Source organism: Haliotis rufescens, unplaced genomic scaffold (assembly GCF_023055435.1).
Source record: "Haliotis rufescens isolate VD_foot unplaced genomic scaffold, xgHalRufe1.0.p SCAF_9, whole genome shotgun sequence".
Lineage (NCBI taxonomy): Eukaryota > Metazoa > Mollusca > Gastropoda > Lepetellida > Haliotidae > Haliotis > Haliotis rufescens.
Window position 1 is genome coordinate 20,486,971 of NW_025964383.1, and position 20,608 is coordinate 20,507,578.

General features: G+C 40.9%; 1 protein-coding gene and 1 long non-coding RNA gene across 2 annotated transcripts; both read right to left on the reverse strand.

Moving 5' to 3' along the window:
• Positions 1-1,476: 1,476 nt before the first annotated feature.
• Positions 1,477-5,386, reverse strand: LOC124144758. Its single transcript, XR_006862467.2, has 3 exons — positions 5,320-5,386; positions 3,690-3,867; positions 1,477-1,564 (listed from the first exon to the last, which is right to left on the reverse strand). It is a non-coding gene; the product is annotated as an uncharacterized LOC124144758 (long non-coding RNA).
• A 5,088-nt stretch (positions 5,387-10,474) lies between these two features.
• On the reverse strand, positions 10,475-18,931 carry LOC124144698. The gene is made up of 5 exons (XM_046514235.2): positions 18,848-18,931; positions 16,173-16,674; positions 13,826-13,871; positions 13,073-13,165; positions 10,475-12,454 (listed from the first exon to the last, which is right to left on the reverse strand). The coding sequence occupies exons 2-5, from the start codon at positions 16,587-16,589 to the stop codon at positions 12,063-12,065; spliced, it is 948 nt and encodes a 315-aa protein (XP_046370191.2). The 5' UTR covers positions 16,590-16,674; positions 18,848-18,931; the 3' UTR covers positions 10,475-12,062.
• Between the last annotated feature and the right edge of the window lie 1,677 nt (positions 18,932-20,608).

The following is a 20,608-nucleotide window of genomic DNA, read 5'->3' on the forward strand; positions in this document are numbered from 1 at the left end:
GCATAAGACAAATGGTGCATCTCGAGTCATGGATCTATGACGTCACATGTGATGCGTCAATGAGTGTCGGTTCACACAAAATACCAGTATGTTAGTTTGTGCATCAAACCAATCTAATATCTCTTGAATATGAGTAAGTCTTCATATATTAACCAACATGTATGGTACTTGCGTTTCTTTAGGTGGTGAGTATATAATAAATAGGCCTATATACACAGTGTATCAGTTGTAGTTTTTAATCATACTCATCAATAATTGTTTGTCACTTTTATCATGATCATAATTTATTTTTTAAATTCACTTTGCTGTCAATTATAACTCAGTATGCTGAAATCAGCTGTTACAGGTTATTGTGGTATAATTCTTTTTTAATCTTTTTAATCATTGAACCAGGCATGTAATTTGATATAAAATATAGTATAAATTATTTCACTTTTTCTCCAGATATTTTTCAGTTGTGATCCACTTGCTGTTGGAAGATCCAGGGTAGAATAGGTCTTCAGCAACTCATGCTTGTCGTAAGAGGCGACTAACAGGATCGGGTGGTCAGGCTCGCTGACTTGGTTGATGCATGTCATATCCCAATTGCGTGGATCAATGCTCATGATATCAGTCACTGGATTGTCTGGTCCAGACTTTATCATTTACAGACCGCTGTCATATAGCTGGAATATTGCTAAGTGCGGCGTTAAACAACAAACCAACCAACCAAATTTGTTCACTTAGCTATATCATAGCTACTGAAAAACTTTCAAAGAGAACAAAATATCAGATCAATATGATAGGATTCAGTAACCTTCAGCAATACAATTAACCCACATAAATTGCAATTTGTGTCGGGATATTTGGCACAATTGTAAGACTTGATTATTTTGTTCCTGCATCATCAACAATTGAAAATGTTATCTGTGAAATGATTGTTGTGCTTATATTGCAACGTGCATGCACGTGTGTGTGCGTGCGTGCGTGCGTGCGTGCGTGTCTGCGTGCGTGAGCGCGCACTTGTACTAGTCCGGACTGATGCCGATTTATAGTGCTAGCCCACTGAGATACCATGCCACAATTTAACATCAATACCCGACACAGTACACTGACTCCGAGCTAACCAGTCCTTGTTTTGGCCCCTTAATACTGAGCACCAGACAGGGTCACAACAAGTACCATTTTTTAGCGTCCTTTGGTATGACGCGGCCGGGGATCAAACCCTGGACCTTCCGCTCTCCGGTTGGACGCTCTACCACCAGACCACGGAGGTGGTCCTTGAACACATGAATAACTTAAGGAAAATATAAACAAAGAAGGTTCATCGAATACACAGGCTAAAAATCATTTAATATTACAGATAATATCTAAATATCAATAATCTTTATGTAAATACTATAGGATATAGAAATTTGTTGTTTTGTATTCATTAACATCTAATTCAAAACCATGTCAATTTGCAAAATTAATTTAATACGATTAAATTTGATTTGTCATTCTTACTGTATCTGAGATGGCGACGGATGACTTGTGGGAGCTTCGTCACCCGATGAAATGTTCTCAGACTCTTGATCAGCATCATCTGAAATACATTTGTGAAAATCAAACACGTTTCAGTTATGGTCAGGGGCGGTCGGGTAGCCTAGTGGTTAAAGCGTTCGCTCTTCACGCCGAAGACCCGGGTTAGATTCCCGACATGGGTACAATGTGTGAAGCCCATTTCTGGTGTCCCCCGCCGTGATATTGCTGGAATATTGCTAAAAGCGGCGTAAAACCATACTCACTCACTCACTCACCCAGTTATGGTCACTTGAATGCTCTACGCCAGTAATTTTTCCTATATTGCTGAAGTAGTGGTCACTGGTCAGTGTTTTTACAGGTACTTATTAACGTTTTTATTACCTACCTGTGTGTCATATATAACTGAAATATCATAAACATTTGCAACACATGTTATTTCACTGCTGTAGAGAATATGGGATAGAAATATATTATTTTTCAAGTTTTCCACAAGACACTCATAATGATGTTTAGGTGTGCAATTGAAATTAAAGTGTGCCAACTAGAGGAACAAATGTGATCAATATCAAACTCAGTGAAAGTCAGGCAAGATAATAAGCAGTTGTGATTTATGAGATGGCCCCCACCCTTTCACTAAGATTAATAATACCCTCTTTTTCATTTCTGACTAGGGCGGTCCGGTAGCCTAGTGGTTAAAGCATTCGCTCGTCACGCCGAAGACCCGGGTTCGATTCCCGACATGGGTACAATGTGTGAAGCCCATTTCTGGTGTCCCCCGCCGTGATATTGCTGGAATATTGCTAAAAGCGGCGTAAAACCATACTCACTCACTCACTCACTCATTTCTGACTACCCAAAAATATTTAGTGTTTGTTTGTGTGTTTGTTTAATGTTCACAGCCACACTCAGCAATATTCTAGCTAAATGGCGGTCTAAAAGTAATCGAGTTTGGACCAGACAATCCAGTGATTGACATCATAAGCATCGATTTACGCAATTGGGATGCGATGATATGCATCAACCAAGTCAGCGAGCCTGACCACCCAATCCTTTTAGTCGTCTCTTACGACAACCATAGTCGCCTTTTATGGCAAGCATGGGTTGCTGAAGACCTATTCTTACCGGTATGTTCACGGGTCCAATATATTTTGTGAATCATGCTGTGCATTAAGTGTGTTCATAGTTCAACATGTTCCATGTTTTCGCCATGTTTATGTGTGGTAGTATAAATCAAAATTGTCACAAGGTAATGCTAAAAAATTGTTTTCTAAGTGTACCTACCCTTCAGACCCATGGAACTTACTTTAACAGTGCCATTACCATTTTAACCATTCCACAGAGACTAAAATACAAAGAATTTGAACCCGGAGAATGTATTGTTTGATAGGCATTACTTAGAAGTTGACGGATGACAAAGCAGACACAAGTTATGGATGACAAACAACTTCTTTTTTTTTCTGTAATGGCGATGTTTCGGTACAGATGCTTGAAGCCTTGCTTGACAACAGTATAACAATCTATACTGAAATGTTGCCATCACAGTAAAATAAAGAAGTTATTATCCATAAATTGTGTTTACTTTGTCCTAGAGAATGTGCACAGCCATAATCTTACCTCTGTCATAGCACTGATTTACGACACCCATTTTCTGAAGAACATTTGATTTAAAAGGCTCATTACCCCTGGAGCCATGACATCTATACGCCTTGAAACACTTAATTGCTGTTATTTATAAGATGCTAATCCTATTTGTTAATCCCCATTTTTGTGTACATCGACCGTCTGCCATCCTGCTGATGAATTACTGTTTACATTTATATTTATTACTTACTAAATGTCAGGTGACCTTGGCGAAATACGCATCAGTCGGAAAGCGCACGTTAAATCTCCAAAGTAAGTAAGTAAGTAAGTAAGAGATTGGGAGGAGAAAGAAAGGTCTTACCCTTAGCCTTAGGGTTTGGCTGGGTGCTCCGGGGCACCTAGACAACAACCACTACCACTATGTGCTGACCTGGCACATAGTGTCTTTTGTATGTATATATCTACATGTATAAAGTAAAACTGTATATATACCGCAAGCCATCGTCTCCAAGTTGTCACTTCCTACAGGAACCATACGTCGCCCCCTTGCATATACGGGTATGCAAATTATTTATTAATCAACATCAGACCACACGCGTTGTTACCTCTATGACAAGAGTGTCTCCTTGAGGTTAGCTTCCAGTTCCAGCCAGTAGCCCCACTGTCCACGGTCCACTGAAACACCGAGGGAACCGCACCCCGCTTCAATGTCGTTCGGTTTGGTGTCCACTTGAAGTCATCCTTCAGGAAATGGTTGCTGCACACAACTGTGTTGGAGGTTATCTTGGAATAAAAGAATAAGGTAGATAAACAAATAAAATAAGATTCTACTAGTGAAAAATATGACACTGAATTTGTATTGTTGCTTTTGAAGGTTATGTCTTTGGTTTGTAACTGTGCTAATTAAGTTTTGGCTGATATGGGTAGCCGATAGGGCTTGCGTCCCAATTATTAGACCTGTGAAGTTTCGGGGTAGAATAGGTCTTCACCAACCCATGCTTTGCTAAAAGGCGACTATGCTTGTCGTAAGAGGTGACTAACGGGATCTGGTGGTCAGGCTCGCTGATTTGGTTGATGCTTGTCATCGATCCCAATTGCGTGGATCGATGCGAATGATGTCATTCACTGGATTGTCTGGTCCAGACTCTATTATTTACAGACCGCTGTCATATAGCTTGAATATTGCTGAGTGCGGCGTTAAACAACAAACAAACAAAACAAACCCAATTATTGACATGATTAATGACCACAAACAGCTGTGGAGAATGTGCATGCAGTGTGACCATTAGTGGGGGTTAAACTGAGCGAAAGCTTACTGTGCAGAGCTATGGAATGAATGAATTAAGGTATACAATGCTAAAGAATAAATCATAACTAATAATAATAATAACAAGAGTTTGCCACTAACGTGGCTATATCCCCCGCCCCTGTTGCAGAATTTATGACATAATTAAATCTAAACAAACACTAACCTTTTTTAACCGAGGTGGAACTTGTCATGGAAATTGTAAAAAAAAGAAGAGTTTGGAACCTAAGTCCATCTTGTTGCCATGGAAACGTAAAAAATAAAAATGTACCTGACAGACCTGCAAAGTTTGATGAAAAAATATTGAACCGTTTATGAGTTATGCTCCGGAAACGAACCCTACCCTCACAGAACCAAAGTCCATCTTGTTGCCATGGAAACGTAAAAAAAAAAAATTCTAAAATTTCTAAATAGCAAAAGGCACCAGTTCAGCATGTACCTGACAGACCTGCAAAGTTTGATGAAAAAATATTGAACGGTTTATGAGTTATGCTCCGGAAACGAAACGTCACGGACGGACGGATGGACGGAGCCATTTCTATAATAATAGGCCAATTATATTGAACATATTTCCACACCACACTGGGGCTTGCTCAAAGAGCTATTATTACCCTGGTTACTGGACCAGTGTGCACTCAACAATCATTCTCAGCTCCCTGGGGAGTATACAACCTAAACTGCCTATTAGTGTTAGGCGCAAGAAGGTTAACAACCAGCCATCTCATCCTACCGGGTACCCATTAACTGCTGGTTGAACAGATGAACATTTTGAACGAAGTCACAGCTAGGCCCAAGGAGATACCACATGTGTTATGTGTGCTTCAACTAATTTTCTAACTAATACCATATCCTTATTGTTTAATGTAAGTGTTAAAGGTACTTAACTAATCAAATGGCAACAAGGTCATACAATCTTACTACTAACATACTAGTTGATCATATAGGGGCAATGATCTCTGACAATTCACCCGGACTGGTTGTTGCCTTTGTTATTGGTTTTTTCCCGGATGCTATCCCACAAATCTCAACTAGTTCGCGACCTGTGCTGCGCCAACCGTAAGCGCATTTGTCACTTTTGTTGATAGCATGTAAGGTCACACTGATCAACAAAATGAAATACATTTTATGCTCCGAAACATTAAGGATACGTCGGTGTGTTTTGGGGTATTTCGGTGATGGTGATGCAGTTTTCATAAGTCACTTGCCTGTATTGTGCGATTTTCATTAACACTATTTGGACTTGTAGCACAAACTAAATATTTGACCTGAGCATTGCTTCTTCCATTGTGTGCATATCTTATAGTCAATGTGTAAAATGACTAAAATTTTCACGTATGCAATTTATGAAACACCTAAATATACAGTTATTTTACAAATGGACAGAGAAATCTGTCCATTTATTTTATAATGACAACGGGGGCGGTCGGGTAGCCTAGTGGTTATAAAGCGTTCGCTCGCCACGCTGAAGACCCGGGTTCGATTCCCGACATAGGTACACTGTGTGAAGCTCATTTCTGGTGTCCCCCGCCGTGATATTGCTGGAATATTGCTAAAAGCGGCATAAAACCAAACTCACTCACTATGACAACGAATTCCAAACATTTTGATGTTTAATCTCATCACCCAGTGACTGACAATGATTGGATTAAAAGAGAAGGAAAGTCAAAGTACATTTCTATTTTAGGGGGCTTCTAATCCAAGCATAATTCGTCTATTGTGATATTTTTAAGCCCTTCTGAACTCTTTAATGATTCTTAGTCAATCTGTTAAATAAATGAACAGATTTTTCAGTCAGTTTGTAAAATGCCTGCAATATTTAGACATATATAAATTGCCTAAGTGAATCCCATTTTACACATTGACTGTAACATATTGCATATATCATACATTTCACCCCACTTCAGACCTGGATCGATGCTCACGATGTCAATCACTGGATTGTCTGGTCAAGCCTCGATTATTTACAGACCGCCACCATAAAGCTGGAATATTGCTGAGTGCGGCGTTAACAGGATCGGGTGGTCAGGCATGCTGACTTGGTTGATGCATGTCATCGTATCCCAATTGCGTGGATCGATGTTCATGATGTCAATCACTGGATTGTCGGATTCAGACTTTATTATTTACAGACCGCCATCATATTGCTTGATTATTGCTGAGTGTGGCGTTAACAACAAACCAAACCAAAAATAATCCGAAATCCTAAAATGTTTTCACTGCAAGGATACCCTTTTTATATAAAACTATATACATTAGGGGTATTTCCAAATAGCAACATTCAGTGAGCTCAGTTCCATTGGTCTTTGGCTTAAGCAGTATTGGGACGATACACCGATGCATCAGTTGATCTAGTTTTTTTTACATCTCAATACAATTGTCGATCACATGTCGCACACTAAGTAAAAAGTATCAATGCTTACCTTAAATGTTTTCTTGAATATATGTTACACCAAACACTAATTGCTAGTGAAAATGAGTAGTGAAAACATAAATATTTTCATCCATTGCGCCATACCTGACACTGCCAACAGTACTGTTAATCATTAGTGTGCCATGTTTTTAGCAATCCTGTCTATGAAAAAGATGGCTTACGCACCACAGATAAGTGCACATGCAAGTATCGCGATACATATCGGATCGTGAGCAAGGTATCGTGATACATATCGGATCGTGAGCAAGGTATCGTGATACATATCGGATCGTGAGCAAGGTATCGTGATACATATCGGATGGCACAGTTGGTGTATCGTCCCAGCCCTAGTGTTTAGGTTGAAGAAGTTAATTAACAAGCACGTTTTGTAACATCCAAATTTCATGGGTAACCAGTAGTGTGCAAAAATGGGTATAGATATTGACTCAAAGTTTATTAACACTGTCATTAGAGACGGTAGCCTATTTTCTTGTCACGCTCAGTTGCGTCAGCGAGTAAATCGACTCATGGCAGTTGGTGAGTGAGTGAGTTTGATTTTACGCCGCTTTTAGCAATATTCCAGCAATATCACGGCGGGGGACACCAGAAATGGGCTTCACACATTGTACCCATGTCGGGAATCGAACTCGGGTCTTCGGCGTGAGGAGCGAACGCTTTAACCACTAGGCTACCCGACCGCCCCCATGGCAGTTGGTGAGCTCAAGCGGGCAGTGTTAGGCAGCCAGGTCGAATTAAGCTAGCGATTAGTGCACCTTTAATAAAATGTTATGTACATGTCAATAATTACCAGAGGCGGCCACATATTATATATATTCCTCGAATACTATATATATAGACTATACTTAATTTAGAATTATTCTTCAGCAAAACAAGGTTGTCGTAAGAGACGACTAACGGGATAGGGAGGTCAGGCTCGCTGACCTGGTTGATGCATGTCATCGTATCCCAATTGCGTAGATCGATGCTCATGGTGTCAATCACAGGATTGTCAGATTCAGGCTCGATTATTTACAGACCACCATCATATTACTGGGATATTGCTGAGTGCGGCGTTAAACAAACAAACAAACACGGCCTCAGAAGTTGGCGAGAGTAATTATAAATACATCCTCGCCTAAATGTAACCTCACATCGTTTTCTATATTGACCGCAGTCCCCATGCCTACTACACGTTCGCAGTTGTGCTCTAGTCTGGGCCTAACACAGATTCTACCTCGATAAGACCAATATCGTGTTTGGCGATGTAACACATGTACTCACTCTGAATGATTTTCCAGGCTCTCTGCGTATTTTTGTCAACCACTGCCTTCTCACTGTCTCATCTTTGGGAATGCGATGGAAAGACACATTAAAGTCTCTTCGGGCATCGCTTCTACACAAAGGCACGCAACAATAATCTTTCCGCGTGGCGGTCGCCATTTCCGGATTGTTTGCCTACGTTAGCCTCGCTCTCGATTTGACCTTGAGGTCATGTGTATTGGCTGAGAATGGGCTTGTATGTTATTTTTCGTATCGAATAGAGGCTTAATTACCAATACTAATCCATTTGATACGTTATGCTGGTCAGCTAAGGTAGTATTTTGTTCGCTTACACCAGTAATCCACATGGTCTCTGTTTACACTTGACATAAAGCTGTCAAATAACACATTTCACCGCATGCTACTTTAAATAATTTATCTGTGTACGATTAAAAGGGACGAAATGTGTTTTTTGTTACGCATCACAAAATTTCAATCTAATATTGCACAAAATTTCGGACAACACTTTTAGTAGTGTCTATTATTCAAACCAATCATATATTTACAATTAATTTTACACCCTCGGAAATTTAATATTCTACATCTAGGTGCAACTTCATAGTCATCCATGCAGTGCGGTGCGAGCTCGAGCACATTGAATTCTCGCGCATATATGCGTCAGAAAACACACCTCGACATCCAGAGGGTAACTTTATGTGATGTGTTTGTGTGTCACTCTGTGTGTGTGTGTGTCTTGTGTGTGTATGCGTGTGGTGTGCGTGTGTGTCTCAGTGTGTAAGTGTCGTGTGCGTGTGTCTGTGTAAATATGTGTGTGGTGTGCGCGCGCGTCTCTGTATTTGATGTGTGGTGCGTGTCTCTGTGTGTATGTGTGTCTGTGTGTGGTGTTCGTGTGTATGTGTCTCTCTGTGTGTGTGTATGTGGTGTGCGTGTGTCCCTGTGTGTGCGTGCGTGCGTGCGTGCGTGTGTGTGTGGCTGACGTGGACTCAAAACTGAATGTCATTTTTCGATAACTGCAGAAGAGATTTACGTTATTTTTTAGAGGGAAGTGTCAATTAAGAAAGTCGTTCCCCACAGATGTAGCTGTGCAACGTAGATAAAGGCAATGGCCGAACGATCGCATCCCAAAGCGGAAGAGATGTGACAATCGGTATTTGGAGAAATTGCATTTTTTTTTATTGTACGATAAACAACGACCACGAGTCGTTTATTTATTACATAAATGCACAAAAATAGATAATGGATAGAGCGTCTGCCCAGAGATCGGAGTATAAGGGGTTCGATCCCACTGCATCATACCAAAACATTCAAACGATGGTAGTTGTTGTTACCCTGCCTGACGCTCGGCAAAGAGAGGATAAAACAAGGGTTCGTTGGCTCGGAGTCAGTTGATACTGTTTCTGAGTCCAGTAACCATGCCTGTTTAACTGCAGCATGGTATCTCAGTACACTAGCACTAGGACTAGTACAAGCAGACACACACACACACACACACACACACACACACACACACACACACACACACACACACACACACATCGTTATATACAATTTCGTCACATACGATCAGAGAAGAATTAAATATGTTATCAGCTAACCGTGTTTAATTACACACAAGCGAGCGTTCACAATGTTAAAGATTCCTGGTTAAAACCGTCGGGGACCCGGGTCTTCGGCGTGACGAGCGAACGCTTTAACCACTAGGCTACCCGACCGCCCCTAAGCAAGGAGGAAGGTAGGAATGCGAATGAATTTCATATGGAGGTTATTGTTTATTAAATAATTGTGACATGAGTGAACGACATAAACTGCCGGGCAAAATTAAAGATACACTTGAAAATTGGATTTGACCAGTGTGTAAAAACGCCATAAAAATGTTACTTGGCTGAAAATAGTCGCCGAAGCACTGCAAGCGTAAGGTCCTAAACACAGATACAATACCCATACATCAAACAGAACACAATCGAATAACCATTTCTTGTTTGTTTCATTTTTAGCCACCATCAAACATGAGTGTATACTTTCTTTTGTCCGGCAGTATATTGACATTGAAAGATGGAAGACATGTGTACAAAAATAAATACAAAAAACAAAAAACGAAAACGTTATTGTGGCATTAGAAGGTGACATGCATATATACAAAACAATTCCTTGTGATAATAAATTACTTTACAAAATAAATAGTGGCACGGTTCTGTGGCTCACGTCGCCATGTATAACATCCATTTTAACAGCAAGGTGGGCCAGTCGTCTAAGGCGCCGCGATTCGCTATGCAGAAACCAGAAACCTATGATTGTGGGTTCGAATCCGGTTGGTCCCGATTATGTTTCTAGGTTTGTCAGCACCAGACCGTGCTCGTGGGTTTCACCGAAGTGGTAAACGTCTGAGACCTGCATCACTTCTGGCTTTCCTCCCACATCAAGCTGACACGCCGTGATATAACTGGAATACTGTTAAAAAACGGCGTTAAACTCAACTCACTCACTCACTCGATTTAACAACAACATCTTATTGCAACAGTAAAAGAGTAGTATTGGCAGTATCAATTTGTTCATTCCGCCCTTTTTTATCACAGTGACCACCCGTCTTAAATAAAAAAATATCCATCACTAAAGTAGGTATATATACTGGTGACAAGCACCTTGTAGAGATTGTGGTTCAAGAAAGACATATTTATGTCACACAGTATATAACACATGCACTGACAAACAAAGCAATCCGTCTACAAGGATTACAAACCGACCACTTTCGACTTCATTGATTTAAATTTCCAATTTCTAGCTGATGTGTTTTATAAAATACATTGTATATTCTTCATATTATTGGTTCATATATTGTCAAATGGTTTTGTTGTTGGATGGTCTACAATGGAAGCTGGTAGATGTCTAGGACGGGGGAGCAAGAGCCGGAAATTTATCGGAAAAAAATGTCCCCGAAAACACTTGAAAAAAAATAATTATGCTTCAGACTGTTGACAAAAATAAATTGTCTGCCACAAAAAGAAAAGTTTTTCAGTGTGTTTTTCTTTTCACACTATTCATCCTAATACATGTAGTTATAATTAAAACATATCTGGTTTTGTAGCTGTTCGTGAAAAATACCCAACCTTGATACAAAATCTCACGATTTGGCCACCAGTGCCCTCGATTTTTTTAAGAGACAGATTTTTTTTCAGTCAGTATTTTCAAAATAAACAATTCATTCCAACGAAAGGATACGTCAAGCAATTCAATCTGTTTTCAAAACCCATATTTTTTACAGGAAACCCGTCATTAACACAGAATTGTTTGTTTTTATCTTAGAACAAATGCGCCCCTTTGCTGAAAAACAATTGGATTGCCCTATAGCACGATAAAGCCTAAATAATTGGTCACGGTTGGGGTTTTGCTCATGGTCCTGACTCGAATATTTACAGACCGCCGTCATATAGCTGGAATGTTGCTAAGTGCGGCGTTAAACAACAAACACTCATTGTAAGAAATGTGCTTCACACATTGTACCGATGTGGGGAATCGAACCCGGATCTTCGGCGTGACGAGCAAACGCTTTAACCACTGTGCTACCCGACCGCCCCTGATGGGCAATAGAGGATTCAGACAGCACGGATACCTTACGCATGTCATTTTTTTGTCCCTCTCAGCAGGTCAAAAGTCCCGCAGAAATGGCTAAAAACAAAGACAGGTTGGGTAGCCTCTTGAGTCATGGGGGCGGTGGGTCAGCCTAGTGGCCAAAGCGTTCGCTGGTCACGCCGAGGGCCTGGGTTCGATTCCCCACATTAGTACAATGCGTGAAGCCCATTTCTGGTGTCCCCACTAGTGATATTGCTGGAATATTGCTGAAAGCGGCGTAAAACCATACTCACTCACTCACTCACTATCGAATCATGTGTTTTTTTAATGGAGAAGGCCCTCCTGTGTTTCCATGGTTAAGTTCACACACGAGCGCGCGCACACTAACTCATTCAAGCATTCCTAATAATGTTCTCAAGACGACGAAATTCTCTCAATCTCAAAGGTATTGGCTAATGGGAGATTGTAGAGTAGCGAGTAGGTGTTCACATGTACACACACGCTGTCGTTCGCGCGCAATTTAATTGTGAGGTCAAGGTCAGACGACAGGTACGTCCGGTTTTTGATGGTTACTTTCTCCGTCATTAAAACATCAAAGCCAGTGGGTAGCTTCTTCAAGACATCGTGATATTGTATGTGATCAGCTGTGTTCGGTAATTTGTTGAGATAAGTGTCAAAACTGAGATGACTCCGGATGCGGAATATTCCACCTTTCAACACTTGAAACAATCCTCCGTCAAATGACAGATCGCCTTGAATGAAAGCGAGGCCATGTGGGTACTCTTCCAACCACTTGAACTCTTTGTCTGAAAACAATTGGAGTTGTATCCTTAGTAATATAATCCTTATCTCTGTGATCGAGTTTCGACAGGCCAAAAGTTGTAAACGACTGAGACCTGCATCACTTCAGGCTTTCTTCCCACATTAAACTGACACGCAGTGATATAACTGGAATATTGTTCTAAGCCGCGTTAAACCCAACTCACTCAGAATAATCCCTAAGTATGTATGGTTTTTAACAACATATTACAACATTCCAATTTCTCTCTCTCTCTCCCTGACTCTCTCTCTCTTACTCTCTCTCTCTCTGACTCTCTCTCTCTCTCTCTTGCTCTCTCTCTCTTACTCTCTCTCTCTCTTACTCTCTCTCTCTCTTAATCTCTCTCTTTCTCTCTCTCTCTTACTCTCTCTCTCTTTTACTCTCTCTCTCTTACTCTCTCTCTCTTAGTCTCTCTCTCTTACTCTCTCTCTCTCTTACTCTCTCTCTTGCTCTCTCTTACTCTCTCTCTCTTACTCTCTCTCTTAATCTCTCTCTTGCTCTCTCTCTCTTACTCTCTCTCTCACTCTCTCTCTCTCTCTCTCTCTCTCTCTCTCATTCACCCAACCACCCACGCACCCACCCACCCGCTCACTCACTCACTTACCATGTTTGGTCGCCTTGACGTCTAATACAAGCCTGCCAAGAGTGAGAGGTCTGGGTGTTTTCCGTCCTTTCGTCCTCCTGTTGCCCGATCCATCTGGAACAATATGTACTGCCAGTTAAAAGCGGCGTAAAACCATACTCACTCACTCACTCATTTTTAATTAGCAGAATTCCGACAGTAGCTTATTTGGAGGGAATCCGAAGGGTTTTTCATTCAATAATGTTTCTTCCTGATTATTTACCCCCGGTTAAGATGAGTTGAAGTGAGGTGAGGTGAGATGAGGTGAGGTGAGGTGGGGTTGGGTGGGTTGAGGTGATGCGAGGTGAGGTGAGGTGATGCGAGGTGATGCGAGATGAGGTGAGGTGAGGTGAGGTGATGCGAGGTGAGGTGAGGTGAGGTGAGGTGAGGTGAAGTTTAATGGGATTTAACGTCGCGTTCAAGAGTATTTCCCTTATTTAGCTACGTGCATGATCGTGTGGCTGCCTGTACTTTCCCGGACGTATGCCGACCAGTTCTACTTTTATATCCTTAGTGCCGAGCGCCAGGCAAGGTAACAACAAGTACCATCGTTTAACGTCTTTTGGTATAACGCGATTTAAAGCGGCAATGAATCCACTGAACCCAACTCACTCACTCACTCACTCACTACACATCAATCGTATTACTGGCGTCTCACTTATATATAACATTATACATTTTTAATTTAATCGTAACGTAACACACAAACGCACAATTAACACACGTAATTGTTACCTGGTTCACATTTGTGACGATTGTCGAGAAGAGGAGAGGTCCGGATCTGTGGAATAAAAAATATGAATCTGTATTTGAATTGCAAGGACAGCCGATTAAACCGAGAGTAGTCTCCCTTTAAGCAGTATGTCCAATACAAGCAAGTACTATGAGCAATGACAAATGCTTTCGCAGTACCGCTATAAAGAACCGATCAGATCACACTGGAGAGCTGATCCCCTCTGTTGACACCCGATGTAAGACGAGGGCTGTTTTGTGCACACAAAATAAATGTAATTCAAGAAATGAACAAGACAGGAAATTATTATAAAAGCTATCAGATATGTTCATAAACTGACGGGAAAAAGAAAGTATACATATGTCCACCCATAATTGATGGTGACCAAAACTGAACAAACAAGAAATGGTTTTTCGATGGGGAAGTATTTGAAACGGGTATCATAGGCGATATTATATGCATCATATCAAGGAGTATCTCACGACTGGTGACGTGTACATGACGTCACAAGGAACAAGGATTCGCAGAATCACAGTTAACAGTAATGAGCAGAGTGAAGCGTGAATGTTCAAGTGTTTACAGTAAACAACGGTTATAACGAACACGCTTATAACGAACTTACGGATATAACGAACTTACTTTTTTTTGGTCCCGACTATTTGTTGTAGTTATGCTGTATATATGCTTATAACGAACTACGGTTATAACGAACTAAAATTAGTAGTCCCCTTGAGTTCGTTATAACCGTACTTTACTGTACTTTCTTTTGCCCGACAGTTTGTTTATCAACGAGAACTAGTGTTTGTTTATTGCAATATCTGCATGTTATAAGATTTGTGACAGCACTTAGTATACACGTTACCAAACTATATCGAATGGGGATATTTGAGAGTTTTTCAGGAAGCATTTTTGAAATATTTCAGCAAGCTAATTATTAGTAGTTGATAGAAAGACAGCATGGAAAAAACTCATGTTGAGTCAAAGATTTGAACATAGCTATATTTTCTCTTGAAGTTGAAGAAAATAACTTGATCTGGCCAAAACGTCCAAAACATTCAAGTTTAAGAAAAAAAGGCTAAATGTTTTTGTATAAGTATACGTTTTTTAAGAATACAGTAAACTACGGTTATAACGAACACGCTTATAACGAACTTACGGATATAACGAACTTACTTTTTTGGTCCCGACTATTTGTGTTAGTTATGCTGTATATATGCTTATAACGAACTACGGTTATAACGAACTAAAATTAGTAGTCCCTTTGAGTTCGTTATAACCGTACTTCACTGTAATTCAACATTTTCTGTTTCAGATTTTCAGTGAGTGAAAAGGTCCTTATCCTTCCTCGTGCACGTCAGCCATTGTTATGAAATAAGTCTGTAAGAACTTTATGTCGGTTCTTACAATGCAGTATTTTGAGGACATAAGATGTTCGGGAATAATTTGTTTCATTGTCTGTCGGTGCTCGGTCCCGAAATTTCAACACATATTGTGTTAGCCGTGTGACTGCCTTTACAAGTCTACTGTACGGCAACATATATAAAGTGTGAGTGAGTTGGGTTTAACGCCGCTTTTAACAGTATTTCAGTTATATCACGGCGAGTCAGCTTTATGTGGGAGGAAAGCCCGAAGTCATGCAGGTCTCAGACGTTTACCACTTCCCCTAGAGAACGGGTATGGCGCTGACAAACCTAGAAACATAATCGGGTCGAACCGGGATTCGAACCCACAATAATAGGTATCTGGCGTGCCTGAGGGATGCAACTCTGCACAGCGAATCGCGGCGCCTTAGACGACTGGGCCACTCGTGCCCCCCTCAACATATAGAGGTTATTATACAAGCATGTGTGTCATACTGATTTTACGAAACGAACGTCAAAATTATTGTATGTCCTGAGCGAGAGCGAGGGTAATACATGAATTCTTACACCTGTTCAGTCAAATCAGTATGACACAGTATGTGAGTGTAATAATTTCTTTATTATCCATTTTTTCTTAATCATTTTGAGCTCCCCTTTAGAAATATGCACTGGTCACCACCGCTGTCCTTGAAAAACACAATTTGTTGAATAGGCTATGTCTTCTCTAGTGTGACGTCATCCCGACCTTACGTCGCAATAAGATTCGAATGACGTCACCATGCCGTCCAGATGACGGAACCAATACACTGGTGCTCGAGAAGTGATATTTGAACTAGTGCACATACGATTTTTATGAACTCGGTTATTTCTAAACCCTATGAGTAATCAATATATCTAAGCGTTCTCGCTCTTAGCATTACGGCACTGCCATAATGACCTACATATCCAGTTACCGGACTGGTATTATGAACAAAGGGGGATAACTCACAAGTTTATTCTGAAGAAGAGCCTGCAAATCCTGGTTAGATGATTTCACACAGCATAACCCGTTCTCCGTGCGCCTTGAGTCCACCCCGGGTACTCCATCCTCTCCACAGGGTAGGCATACGTTGCTTGACAAGTTCTCTTCGGGGTTGCATAACCCGTGCATAACGGGACCAAACACGACGCCGACCAGGGCTGGGATAGCGATAACGTTAAGCCCAAGGGAGATAACCACAACGCATTTTATGACACAGGACGTATTCTCGCTGATGAGGCGTTGGAAATGGTGCCGCGTCTTCCTGTATTTATATTCCTCGGTGATGTAAGGCGCTGTGGGTTCAGTGCTGCGCGACCTCCTTGTCAGAGGGTGTTCCGTGGACAGAGATAAAGGGGTACACGGTGTAGCTGGCCTTGACCTCATGGTAACCTCACGTGACGGTGACGGAATTTGACGTTGATGGATCTTTGCTTCAGCTTCTTATAATTTTACAAAACTCCCTGGAAAACTGAAAAAAAATATAGAATAAAATGTGAAAGGGACAACTATGTAGAATTGTATTTGTGAAAAGATTGTCTTTTTTTCACGGACTTTAATAGTGAAATGAAAACCTTGTCGGTAGGTTGAAAAAGATATTAATAAAATGCAGTGCACAGGATTTTTCTATTATCTAAAGTTTGATTTGGATCGGCAGGTGTGATTAAAAAAAGAGACTCTGCTGAGCATATTTGCTTGGTTTGGGACCTTAATAAATATTGTATTTCTTTGTCATTTTTTTAAAGCCAAAGGGACCATATGTTCTCTTCCTTATGTATATCACTTTTAAATGCCTTTCAAAGACCTGGGGCTATTACCGTTACATGAAACAAATCCTGTTTTTTATTCCGTTTTATCATCCGGGACAAGGTACATAAAGACCAAGGCAAACAAACTACTACAAAAATAAACAATGAAACACTATCCACTTACTGCATCCTGAATTTCATATTCCTCTTTTTATGAATGTCATGAAATGAATTAAGGAAGTGAAATAGACAATGCCACAGCAAACACAACACTATCAATAAATATTGTCAGTTGAACAAGCACACACACCACACCTTTTCCTATTAAAAAAAAGTCTTCCCTTTACCACCCCCCCCCCCCCCCCCCCCCCCCCCCAATGGAAGACGTCCGTATACCACCTCTTCCTGGTACTCAGTGGGCTTACCAGCCAGCTCTATCCAGCATTATAATTTACCGTTACTTTTGATTTGACGTTGCCTGGGGGACCCGGTCGATCAGTTTCCTCCCTAATTTCCCAGTTCGCGGTTCGAATCCCAGATTGGCACTGATAATGACCCTAGGTTTGTCAGCACCATACGCGGGGTATCACTAAACTGGTAAACATTTGAGAACCGCATCACCTAGGGCATTCCTTGTACATTAAATTGAAACGCAGTTGAAATAGAATATTGTTCAAAGCGGTGTTAAACCTAACCTACTCACTCACTTATAGATCCCTACGCCGACGTCATGGTGACTATCGAATATCTATGTCGAATTTCCCTTGTTTGAAACCAGCGGGTGGCGATGGTGCCGATTAGAAAACTGAGAACCCTGAATATATGTATAAACAGCGAGTGCCAGTCTCCGCAGCCATTGATTCCGGTAGTACTATATCACCTAAATACCGATTATGGAACGGAATTAACATAATTATTAACCATTTTATCATTGTCATGCCATGTCATGTTAATGGAGGCTTTTAACGGTTTCAGATCAATTGACTATAACTATACGCATAAATCTCTATAAAACGGAACCACATATACACCCAGGGGGATATTTCTTACCCTCTACATGTTAACACCAGACAATTTTGTAAATATCTTTTTTAGAAAGCTTTGGCTTTCGTGCCATAGGGTTGAGTGAGTGAGTGAGTTAAATTGTACATCGCATCGGCAATATTTCAGCTATATAGCGATGTGAGGCATTTATATTATATATTAAAAGCTGTCATCGAAGGACAGTACAACAACCAGCAATATATCACAGATTATAATTTTAAAACTAGTTTTAGAGCAATAAAATAATCAGATACAATACAAACGATACAATATAAAAACGGGCTGTAGATCGCCAGCAACCAAAGTTAGGCCACCATACTAGGGACCATGGGGACTTACGGTACTTCTGCTACCTACATGGTACCCCAGCAGGATTTACACCATCCCTCTGGCCACTGGCGATTATCAGACAGATGAGCCAAAGAGTTAAAATCAACAAAAATACTACGATTAAAAGCACAGAGAAAGGAAATTATACGTTGAATGATACTGGGGCCATAGGGTTGACTGTTTTCGAACTAAATCAAAGTTTGTGAATAAGCTATTCATGTTTTTTCCTTATTCATCCAGTAAGGCATATGCTAGATAAAACACGTGTCCTGCAAACACACACCATGCTGCACTTATGAAAAAGGGCGTTTCAAAATAGACACTGATGTTTGCTGGCCTTGTTTCGATATTAAATATTTCCTCGTTGTTCTTACATCTCTGGCGTTTCAACGCTATGAACTTTATACGCAACACACACCACGAGGTCAAGACATGTCTCATAAGTTGTCATGCTGTCAAGATCAATAGATATAGTTTGTATATATGCATTAAACCTCAGTATCAACTTTCTAAATTACTTACTCGTTACGGCTGTTACAGAACACAACCACAGATCGACAAGATGGAGACACAACTTAATCCATCACCAGCCATGTATCATTCTTTTATAGAAGGTAATGTCACGTGACTAGGGGAATTCCCTATTGAGTCAGAGCCTCGACAAGAATTGTATACATGCATTGTGCATATCAAGCGTCATAGACAACCTGGAAACCCAACAACAAAAAATTCCAGACTGAATTAGGAAATTATTGTCTTACTATGATTGACAATAAACATTTTACGAAAACAAGAAGTAAATACATATGAGGCCAGTTGAACAAACAAAATTCCACATTCAATTTATTTCTTATTAATGCGAAACACTTCCTTTTTAATTTCATTCATTCTTCTGTTTGATTGAAACGTACTTTCCCTAGGGAACGGAAAGGATTCAACTCACAAAGAGCCATAAACTATGCGATGTATTATCACTTTAATTGTGAACGCCAGAAACCTATGATTGTGGGTTCGAATCCCGGTTCGCCCTGATTATGTTTCTAGGTTTGTCAGCACCATACCCGTGCTCGTGGGTTTCACCGAAGTGGTAAACGTCTGAGACCTGCATCACTTCGGGCTTTCCTCCCACATTAAGCTGACACGCCGCGATATAACTGGAATACTGTTAAAAGCGGCGTTAAACCTAACTCACTCACTCACTCACTCACTCACTCACTCACTCACTTTAATTGTGAAGGGAGTGTTTTGATCCTGAGGGGGGAGTGATCTGATCCCAGGATAATTTCTCAGATTGTGTCAGCACAAGGGTCAGGTCTAGGACAGAATCACCCTGGAGTGAAACTTGAGGGGGTTGATTTAACCCGGCCATTGACAACGTAGTATAACCGGTTCGATTCCCCAGATTGGTACAATGTGTAAAGCCCATTGACGGTGTCCCCGCCCCCGTGAAAGCGGCGTGAAACCATACTCACTCACTCACTCACTCACTCACTAGAAGTCAACATATATTTTTGCAGTTCATCTTCGTTAATACGGACTCCTTTAGTAGGGATATAATGTTTCTGTTATTTTACGCCGCACTCGGCAATATTCCAGCTACATGACGGCGATCTTGACCAGATCTTGACCAGACAATCCAGTGATTGACATCATAGTACCGATCTATGCAATTGGGATACGGTGATATATTTTGTTTGTTTGTTTATTTGTAGTTTAACGCCGCACTCGGCAATATTCTAGCTATATGACGGAGGTCTGGAAATAATCGAGTCTGGACCAGACAATCCAGTGATTGACATCATGAGCATCGTTCCACAAAATTGGCATACGATGACATGCATCAACCAATTCAGCGAGCCCGTTAGTCTCCTCCTACAACAAGCACAGTCACCCTTTTCCGGCAAGAATGGGTTGCTGAAGACATATTCTACCCCGGATCTTCACAGTGACATTGTATTAACCAAGTCAGCGAGCTTGACCACCCGACACTCTTACGACAAACATATGCTTATAACGAACTACGGTTATTGCGAACTAAAATTAGTGGTCCGTTTGAGTTCGTTATAACCGTAGTTTACTTACCTGTTTGTAATGAGTTGGAAATATACCGCTGTATTGAGTCTTATCGCTCATCAAACACCTGCTGTTCATTGTGTCGGTCATGTCTCCGCTGGTATTCCGGGTTCGAATTCGTCCCCAACAGCCTATGGTGGTCGTAAGACGCGACTTAATGGATCGAGTGGTCAGGATGGCTGACTTGGCTGATGGCCTGTGTCAACGTAC